The sequence below is a fragment of the Fundulus heteroclitus genome, unplaced genomic scaffold (assembly GCF_011125445.2).
Source record: "Fundulus heteroclitus isolate FHET01 unplaced genomic scaffold, MU-UCD_Fhet_4.1 scaffold_140, whole genome shotgun sequence".
Taxonomy (NCBI): Eukaryota; Metazoa; Chordata; class Actinopteri; order Cyprinodontiformes; family Fundulidae; genus Fundulus; species Fundulus heteroclitus.
In genome coordinates this window covers 205,176-215,770 of record NW_023396552.1, presented here as the reverse complement: position 1 = coordinate 215,770, position 10,595 = coordinate 205,176, and the positions used below count along the sequence as shown (strand labels likewise).

The window sequence follows — 10,595 nt, the reverse complement described above, 5'->3', positions numbered from 1 at the left end:
CTGTCTGACAGAGCAGGGCGTACAATCGGCCGTGGAGCGCATCGATGGCGACGGCCTGTTGCCCGCTCATGTGATTTTTGTTTTGGAAACGAATGTGTGACCCCATTCAACAACCAAACCATTGTCATTTTTGCAGCTATTTCAATTAACAGATGAGGCATTATTATCTGGAATATAAAAACACGCATACATGCATTTGTTAATGCATTGCTCTGTATAATCTTTGCATTTATATTGTTTTCAGTAGGTTACCAGCTATTTTTCTCAAACTGATTAATTTTGAAATAGGCTTCACAAAGGCTTTATATTTATAGGTTTGTGTTCAACTATAGAAATACTGTTTCACAGTAGCGTCTGGTGATGGTCACAGTGTCAGGTCCTGTTTAGGAATGTAGGCCATTGCCATAGTAATGCAGCTTCCGCAAGCTGCGCTGAGTCCATCTTCCTGGTGATTAACATTAGCGTGTGACAACACAACCCTGTCATGGGGATGTTCGAAAACCTAGAAGGATAGCCTCGGGGGGCAAAACAGGCTCTGTGTCAATCTGGAGACAGATGAGCTCTGGTTACAAATGAGATATATAGAAAATTATGACTATAACAAAATAATAAAATATTGGGGCTATCTTCTGTATTCGGCATGGGTCACTACACCAAACATCTTTCACAAATAAGCTGTCTGATGAAGCTATTGAAAGATGCAAACGGGTCAGAAAAATGGTAAATGGCTTGTACTTGTATAGTGCTTTAACTTTAATCTTGATGACCTCCAAAGCGCTTCACACTACAGTTTAGTCATTCACCCATTCACACACCCATTCACACCCTGACGGTGGTGAGCTATGTTAGTGGCTACAGCTGCCCTGGGGCAGACTGACAGTGGCGGAAAAAAACAAAACAAACCTAATACAGTTATACAAATTATTATTATTATTATTATTATTATTAGGTTGTTTGTCCTGTTTGTCTCTGTGTGTTGCCCTGCGACAGACTGGCGACCTGTCCAGGGTGTACCCCGCCTCTCGCCCAGTGAACGCTGGAGATAGGCACCAGCACCCCCCGCGACCCCATGAGGGATAAAGCGGTTCGGAAAATGGATGGATGGATGGATGGATTATTATTATTATTATTATTATTATTATTATTATTATTATTATTATTATTATTAATTTTATTATTATTATTATTATTATTATTATTATTATTAACAAAAACCTGAAAAGAATGGTCTGCGTTTTCAGTCAGCCCCTCCGAGTCAATCGTTTGTGCAACCACCTGTTGCTGCAGTTACAGCTGCAAACTTTTGGAGTATGTCTCTACCGGCAAGAACGACAATTATGCTCATTACTCTTCCCAAATACAGCTTAAGCTCAGTGAGATTGGAAGCAAAGCATGGGTGAACAATCTTGCTACAAGCGCTCAACTGGATTTGAGTCTCAACTTTGACTAGGCCATTCTAACACACGACACGAACATGACTTGACCTAAACTATTCTATTGTGGCTCTAGTTGTATTTTTTGGACAGTTTTCCTGTTGTAAGGCGAACCTCAAACCCAGCTTCAAGTATTGTGCAGCTGCTTTATTTTGCAGGTTTTCTTCCAGCATTGCACTTTCTTTAGCACCGTCTTCTCGTGAAGTCTGACCAGCTCCAGTGTCCCTGTTAAAGAAAAGCATCCCCACAGTATGACGTTGCCGCCGCCATGTTTTGATGTAAGGATAGTCAGTGGGGGTGTTTTTTTTCTCCCATTTATTTTGCATGTAGGTGAAAAAGCTCATTGCAGCCTCATCTGACCAAAGAACCTTCTGCTTTACGTTTGCTGATGTGTTCTTCGTGACTTGTGACAACATGCAATTTGAGTTTCAACAACAGGTTTCTTCTTGTGACTTTTCCACACAAGCCAATTTTGTGGAGTGCACTAAGATTTGGGCTGTTCACAGATTCTCCCACCCACAGTGTAAAGCTCTGCAGCTACTCAAAAGTTACCAGAGGCCTATTGGCTGGGCTCTGTGGTTAATGCTCTCCTTGCCAGGTCAATCAGTTCAGGTGGCTTGCCATGTCTTGGTAATGTCTTTTCATTTTTATATGTTGATTAAAAACTACTTTGTGATCAACTTTATGCCTGACCCGTCTGTATTTTACTTCCTCATGAGGCTTTTTATTCACTAGTGTTATCTGCCCTTTGCGAAACACCTGAGATTAAATCACAAACACATGCACTTTATATCCTGATAATGTGGCGCTGAAAATTGCTTGCAGTGATATCAGATTAGAGGGAGCTGAATACAAACCAGTCTCACTCTTTTCAGAACTGTATATATATATATATATATATATATATATATATATATATATATATATATATAAGTGTTGCGCCAATGCCATTTTTTGGCCCCGATACCGATACCCGATACCTGGCTGTGCAGTATTGGCCGGTACCGATACCATACCGATACCATCTGTTTGAAATTAATGTGTGTGTGTGTGTATATGAAGAACTGCATACTTCATGGATGTAAAATAACTGCCATCATGGCTTTGTCAAGCTGCTACCTTTGTAAAGCAGGAAAACGACTAATACAAAGTGAATCCAGTAGAATTAGTGAGTGTTGGGAGAGAGAAGACTGCGTTCGAGTGACATACAAACATCAAAATGGTATCGGTGCCCTATTTGTTGGTACTTGCCGATACCGATACCACCGTTATAGTGCTGGATCGGAGCCCCGGCCGATAATGGTATCAGTATCGGTGAAACACTAATATATATATATATATATATATATATATATATATATATATATATATATATATATATACTTTTTATTTCTTCATCTTTATTTCCGCACCATTTTTATAAAGGGCTGGTTTTCCAGATGCACACCCTGCATTGTTTACGGTGCTTTTTTTTTATAACAAGATAATAACCAATAAGTAACCATTGAAAGATAATTGAGTCTGAAGTTCACACATTTTTTTTGTGCATCTCTATATCAGCCTTCAGCTGTTTACGGTGCAAAAGCATCCTCAATCTTTAATAATAAAATATGTTTTATATTCCCTCTACTGTGAAGAATTCGCTTTTATGTGAGTTTGTTTTCCTCTTCCAGTGGGAAGACCTGTCTGCTGCTGGTGTTTGGCAGCGTGGAGTTGAGGCCGTGTTTATGTGTGCATGTGTCTTTAAGAACATCTCAGCCTACCTGTGAGCATGATCTTCTCCAGTCAACTTCCCAGTGCATTTCTGCTCTTGTTAACAGTAGTTGATCATCAGTCGCTCCCTCCCCAGCCTCGAACCCACACGGGCTGCGCCGATCCTCTCTGAGCCACCGAGTGGATGGCATCTGTCGCGTCTTCCGTGGGGAATCCTCTCCAATAGGATTCAAAGAGCGACACGCTCGCTGTAACTGCGGACATATACATGGGTGTTTCCAACGCGTTTTCCTCTCCCGGTTCGCCAAGTGATCGGATCAGCGTCTTGTGTTTTTTCCGCGTTTGCCGATAAGTTTTGCGTTTGGACACCGAGAGCACTTGTTTTTTTAGTTTTTTTTTATATTTGTTTTATCATTCGGATTTTTTTTTTGTGTGTGCCTCTGGTGGATATTTGCAGGAATGGTTGGCAGGAGCGCGCCGCGTCCCTCTGCCTTTAGGAGACAACTCCAGGCGGACGCCGCTCGCATGATTCTTTGAAAGAAAAAAAAAAGAGAAATCTTGCCGTGCGATGAGCGGCCACAGAGGCGGCGGAATGGCATCGAAGGAAAAGCTTTACGAGCTGTGGATGTTGTACTACACCAAGGTGAGCGCGAGTGCGGAAGAGCTGACGGTGACACCTGTTGTTGTTGTTGTTGCTGCTGCTGCTCCTCTGCCTTAACTTTGGAGTTATTCGGAGACGATAGACGCAGGTTAACAACCTGGATTTGTGCGCCTCATGGCTAGTTATCGCCCGATTTTCACCCGATTGCATGGAAATGGGCGTGAATGTGTCTTATCGCTTTGGCTGCTTTCTGGAAACTTAAACCTATAGGCTAACGTGTCGTTTTCGTGTATTTCTGAGCCTTTTCACCTTTAATCAAGAGTAAACTGCCCTTAAAAAATTCTTAAAGTGGGTTAGACTCTGAGTACCTGCGATGCAGGTGTCTCTGAGGCTACTTCCTGTTCCTGTTCCTACCTGCCTGCCCGTCTTCCTCTCTGAAACATCCTCCATTATGGCCATGGTTTCTAAAAATGTGGTGCAAGGAGCACTGGTGCTATTTGGGTTTCCCAAGTGGTAATTTTTTGGTACCGACTGTTTAGTTACAAATCTAGTTAACTGTGATGTAGAGTTAATAGATAATCTGATTGTTCTGATTGAGTTGCCATCTTTAGTTTTAAAACTGGGTAACCTTAATAAGAGGGAAGGGGCATAATATGTCAGCTCTATACCATGATTTGTTTCTTTTTAATTAATTAATGTATTTATTTATTTATTATTATTATTATTATTATTATTATTATTATTATTATTATTATTATTATTATTATTATTATTATTATTATTATTATTATTAGTAGTAGTAGTAGTAGTAGTAACTGGAAATATTTCCCTAACAGTTGAAGTAGTGTTTATATTTTTAGATGCTTCCTTTTAGCCAGCTAACAGGCAGTGTGCAGCAACAGGTGTAGAGGGGCAGCACTGTGTTTTTCGAAGAAAACTTTGCTCTCCTATGCACTTCTTCTAGCATCGTATTATTGAGTGTCAAGAAGCTGTAGGGAACCTTTACCTTTTAGGACCTCGGGGTAGTTTTGAAACATCAACCCTTTAATATCACTTTAGTTCTGATGCATCCGTGCAACAAGGCCCTGGGTTCTAAGGGTTAGGGTTCAAATCCCTCACTGGGGCCTTTCTTCACGTATACATTGATATATTTTCCCCAGGTACTCCATGTATGTTAGGCCAATTGTTCTTTCTAAATTGCCTTTAGGTGTTTCTGCTTGCATGGTTGTTTGTCCAATTTTTGACCTTGCGTTGCCCTGTGATGCTGACGGCTCGAGTATCTCGAGACGTCAGCATCACAGGGCATCACAGGGCTAGGACGTGTTAGTAGCTACTAACACGTCCTAGCCCCACGACCCGGTAAGGATTGGCCTAAGATGTGATATTGATTTCCTGGGATGTTCATTTTTCCTAGTTGAAGCTTGGAAATCAAAGCCTCTGCGTAACAGTTTAATGCTTGGCAAGTTTTACTCTCCGACCAACCCTTCGGCGCCTGTAATTAAGAGCTGTTTCTTTGTTTTCCCTTTCAATGACGTAACACAACAAACGTCTGACGTCTTATTCCTGTTATACTACAATTTTAACAATGTCATTAAGTATGATGTTACTCCAGTGGTTCTTGTTGCATAATATTCGAGAACCGCTGCTTTGCCGGATAAATGAGCCATATAACCCGTTTAACTCCACAGTTGATCATCATTTATTACTTTGACCGCATGCTTATTCTCGTATGTAGCTCCTATTTGAAATGATAACTACATTTCTGCTCAGCTCGGCCCTGAATGATGCCCCCTGTGGTCTCCAACGTGTCACGGAGGAAAATTAGATCCAAACCAAATGATTTAGCAAACGGTTTAAACTCGCATCCTGTTTCATTGTCACACACAAAAAAAAAACAAGAAAGACAGACTGTTGGCAGTGACAGATTTATTATTATTTAATGTCTTTGCAATCTGCTGCTTTGCCTGAGGACAGACCGAACCCCCCCACCACCCCCACCCTCCCTCACCCATGCACACACACACGCACAGTTTCCATAAATAATCAGCTTCTCTTCACAGCAGATCTGCAGTTTTGACAATCAATAAATCTCAATAAAATTATTTCTTTATCTAACTTTTTTTTTCCATCAGCCATAATACCCGTCTTCTCAATACCACAAAGTTAACTGTGGTCCGGTACTCGCTACCTTCTGCCAAAATTGCCCATTTTCACTGTATTATTATTATTACTACGCTGTTTACGCCAAGCTTTTAAACAAATTTGTATTGCATGTTCGGATTTCTTTCATTTAAAGCGGTTTGCCCACCAGCTCTTAGTTTGACGTTGTTGTTTTAAAAGATTGTGTTATTAGGACATAGTTGAGGTTTACACCTTGACTGTCCAGGTTTTTCAAAACAAAAATATTTCCAACAGTGAAATTGGTCTTTTTTGTAAATATGAAAAAGAAAAAAGAAAAAAAAAGCACTGCCTCCTGCCAGCTGACCAGCAGCGCACAGCAACAGGTGACAGGACAGCTGTACTTTACTTCACCCTTCATACATTTAGAGAAAACCGTGACCAGGCCGGCACATTCTCTGGCCTCCTTTGCAGTTTTTGAACCTTACCGTTTTACAAACTTGGTATATCTTAATTCAGGTAACCAACCCATGCCCATCAGAGGTCAAAAGTGTGTGACTTTCTGCAGCATCTATGATCAAATTAGTCAGTTTAGTCTGAGGATTTCCCCTCTGTTGTTTCTCCTCTTAATTTCTGCTGTAGATTGGCCGAGCCTTTCTGGTTGTGAGACAAACACAGCAGAGTGCCGTCTGCATTGCTGTCATGGTCCGTTGCTAGAAAGAATCACAGAGCTAAAGCGTATGCTTGCGGTGTTCGGTACAGAGGAGTTACCCTGAAACTGTCTGCGAAGTCGTCTAGCAGTTCTGTGTGGGAGGCCACTTCCTTGTCTAAGGTGCCTCTTGGCTCTCTTTCCCCCTTCTTCTCTTCTTCGTATAGCTAAAAAGCTTTAGTTAATAACAGTTCTGGAAATCAACACGTTTTCTTGAGTTGTTCAGTTTCTCAGACCTACAGTGGCTGATGATGCAGGAGAAGGATGCAGCTCAGCTCAGATGCCGTCTCTTTGTGTGATTCACGCAGCGTGGAAACACAACAGGCCGCAGAGAAGCAGCAGAACCGAGTCCCCAGCCTCTCCTTTGGAGCCATTGTGTTTAGTGCTTTTGTTATTTGCCTGTTAGGTGAGTTGTCACAGACAATAATGTTTCAGCTGGACACATCCCATTGCTGACTAACAGATCTGGTTCCTCACACATCAAGGGGAGATGTGACTATTGTAAATAAGCCGAGCTGCAAAGCCAACCTGGGCTTTCTTTAAAGCCGTAGACAAGCCCTCGTCTGCTTTATGCAGAATCCCCGCTGATGAACTGTGATTTCTAAAAAAAAAAAAAAATACTTTAGTTCAGCTGTTTGTCAAGTAATCACTAAAACCTCACTGTAGTAGTTTAGGACTTAGGTGCTCTCAGCCATCATGTACTTGCAATAAAAGAGCACAACATGCGCAGGCTTGTCATTGGGGGGAAAAAAGAGCTCAGCTTCCTTCGATTGTGAAAGAAATCACACACCCCTCTGAGGGCTTTCTAGATCACCAAACATCTGTGAATTGTTTGAAAGGCGCTCTGGTGCAACGCGACAAACTTTCCATTAAAGTGATCAAACGTGCAGGCACTGAATGATGAATTATCTATATTTATGATTTCCCGAATATCTGCCTTTTTTTTTTTTCTTTCTTTACCTCTCAGTTCCTTTCTCATCCTGTGTATCTTTCACATACTTTAGATAACTAAATAACTCAGGGGACACTGTAAAGATGTGATGTTTACACACTAAATGCTACTTGGGTCTTTTTCTTTGCAGTTAAGTGCTAAACAAACCTGTGCTCCTGTTAACAGATCCTCACAGCAGAGGGGGGGCAGGGTATTCAGTTCTTGTCCTCCACCTTGCTGCATAGCTTTAGGAGGGTTTTTATCTAATTTCTGAGGCTTGTTCTCATACCTGACAAGGAAAGAAAAGCCAGATTTAATAATAACTAACGTACGTTATCAGAGCATACCTAAAGAGGTGTAAGAGGGTGGGAGTCTGGGGGCGTGGTTCTTCTTTTTTAATTCATTCTAATAGAGTAACATTGTTTTGGGTCCCTGAACATTTTTATTCTTCCATAAACCGACTGTTTATACAAAATGTGGGGCCATTTCTAATAAGTGTAGGTAATGAGTTAACAAAACTCTCCTATGAACAAATATTTGATTCTGGATTTCATTTTCTTCTTTTAACAACATGCAACCATTAGAAAGGACTCACTTTGTTGTCTTTCAACTGTGCATTCACAATGTACAGTTAAACAAAATTTAGCAAATCTTAAAATTTCAAATCTTAAATTTACTTTAACAATTGAATTGTTAAAGTAAATTTACTAAAAAAAATGATTAAATTATCTTCTTAACACGTTTGAATCCTTTTTCAGATTGTGGACTGCTGTATTGCTCAAAATTAGCATTTTAGATTAAGAGATTGTAATTTTTTAAATGTGTTATTACTAATTTTTATAACAGCTGTTTGCGTGGTGCCTTACGGTATCCATGCTAGTTGAACCTTTCCACATTTTGTCACGTCAGAACTACAAACTTCAATGTATTTTAGTGGGATTTCATGTTTAGCTCAATTTGCACGATGCTGCCACCACCATATTTCACTGTGGGATTGGTCAGTGTCAGTTTTCAACTACTCCTAGCTCTTTCTCACTTAACCATAAGCGCTGTCTTCCACGTTTGTTCTGTTTTTCACTTTGCTTGTTGTGCCATAATCTTTTCATTTCCAGATGATGACTCGAACAGTGTCTTGAAATATTGTAGGGCTGGACAATATAGAAAAAAGGCATATCGATAAAATAGAAATATTGATCGATATCAATAATTATAAAAAAAAAAATCTAAATATCTATTTTAAGTGAAGTCCTGATCATTTTATGCTGCTGCTTAGTGACCTATTTCTAGATAAAGAACTCGCAAACACTTTATTCAAGCTCAACCTTTTATTCAATCAACTTTTTACCAAAACTGCAAGTTTTTAAAAAAGAGAAAAAAAGAACGCGTGTTTTCTGAACCCTTCAAAGATGGCGGAGCTTGGTGACGGCATGTGTTTGTGATTGGTTGGGAGGATGTAACGACTGTAACATTAACCTACATGATAGGCTAGAATGCACAAGGAAGGAAAACTGTTATGCTATTGAACTTTTTATTGACCCTGTTTTTTTCTATTGCACCACACGTCTATCAATCAATATATATTGTTACTGAATTATTGTCAGGCACTAAAATATTGTTTTATAACCTAAGTCTGCCATAATCTTCTCCAAAACCTGATCCCCGACTCTGTCTGCTGTGTTCCTTAGACATCATAATGCTGTTTGCTCACTGATGTTCTCTGATAAATACAAATGCTCAGCATAGTTTTCAGATGTTTACAGAGAAAATATACAAAACTTATTTAAATGTCTTCTACTTTTCTACTATGCCCTACTTTGTGTGGATTTGTCGCACAAAATCCCAAATAAAATACATAGTTCTAATGTAAAAGAATTTTAAAAGGTTTCAAGAGTTAAAGAATATTTTTTAGTCTCTTTTGATTATCATTATGCGTCTTCTCTAGAGGAAATGAATTATTGCTACTATTCTTATCAAAGTAAGGGCCGCTTAGGAAAATCACAGGTCTATTTTTAAATGACCTTTTATGCAAAGCTATAAACTTTATTCCACTTTACCAAGCTTGGATGAGCTTTGCCCTGCTACAAGTCAGAAATTAGCCACAACCGAGCCAAGCTCAACCTTATCTGCAGGTCTTTATCTGCGGGTGATTTATTTTTAGGCAACCATCGGTTCATTCAGTCATGCTATACCGTAGTTCACCCCAAGCAACCAAAAACAAAACTGAAGATGATAGAACAAACCTTTTTGCATTGGGAAAATTACAACAATGGGTTTCAGTGGAGCCCCCCAGATGTCCATAGAATGAGGGGGAAAAGAACAAATAAGCATCTTTCCTAACGATTAGTGGTGATCCAGTAGATTTCCTGCTTGCAGAAAAACAATCTGTGATTATGCTGTGATCCTTTACTTGAGGGGACTAATTAAAGCCTTTAGAGGCAGAGCTAGACCACAGCGACAACCCGAATGACACTCACCAGCACAGCTGTGAGCCGAGGCTCCTCAATCCGGAGTAGAAATATCCCGTTCGCACAAAAAAAAAAGCATTTTGTCATGTCCCACAGATTTGTAAGACAGTGAAGACTTTCAAAACCGCGTAGCTTAATGAACTACGTTTTATTTTGCATTCATAATTTCAGCAAGATCAGAAGAGTTGTCATAAAATGAGAAGTCAAAGTGACTCGTGAGTATTGTTGAGGACTGCATGGTGTTGCTCCGGCCGCTGCCCTTGCTGTTTTCCTCCTCAGGTCGCAGATACTTGTCCAGATGCTGGAGAGAAAAACAATAGGTTGTTTAACAGCTTCCTGTTTTTAGGACGTGTGGCCAGCGAGGACTTACAGTAGGAACCAATGGAATAATACAGGTTTATCATCCTGTCAGTTTTATCTATGCATTTCTCCTATTTATGTACCTATGTTTATGTCAATTTTCTGTTCAGCTTTTTTAATTTATTAATTTATATCGACAGTTGAACGATTTATTTATTCACCACTACTCTTTATTTTGTTTTATGGTTTTGAATATAATATGTTAGTCTATGTATCTTAAGCAGTAAAGTCCATTTAAACCTAAACAGCCATATGTCAATCTGTT

At 39.8% G+C, this 10,595-nt stretch overlaps 1 protein-coding gene across 3 annotated transcripts in view; it reads left to right on the top strand.

The window, feature by feature from the left end:
* The first annotated feature begins 3,201 nt into the window (after window positions 1-3,201).
* The window catches only part of nbeal2 (neurobeachin-like 2), a 60,998-nt gene continuing 53,604 nt past the window's right edge, over window positions 3,202-10,595 (top strand). For all 3 annotated transcript variants that reach the window (XM_021316431.2, XM_012862612.3, XM_021316429.2), the window contains exon 1: window positions 3,202-3,789. In XM_021316431.2, the coding sequence (XP_021172106.2) occupies window positions 3,715-3,789 (75 nt within the window). In that variant the 5' untranslated portion in view covers window positions 3,202-3,714. The remainder of the gene's footprint in view (window positions 3,790-10,595) is intronic.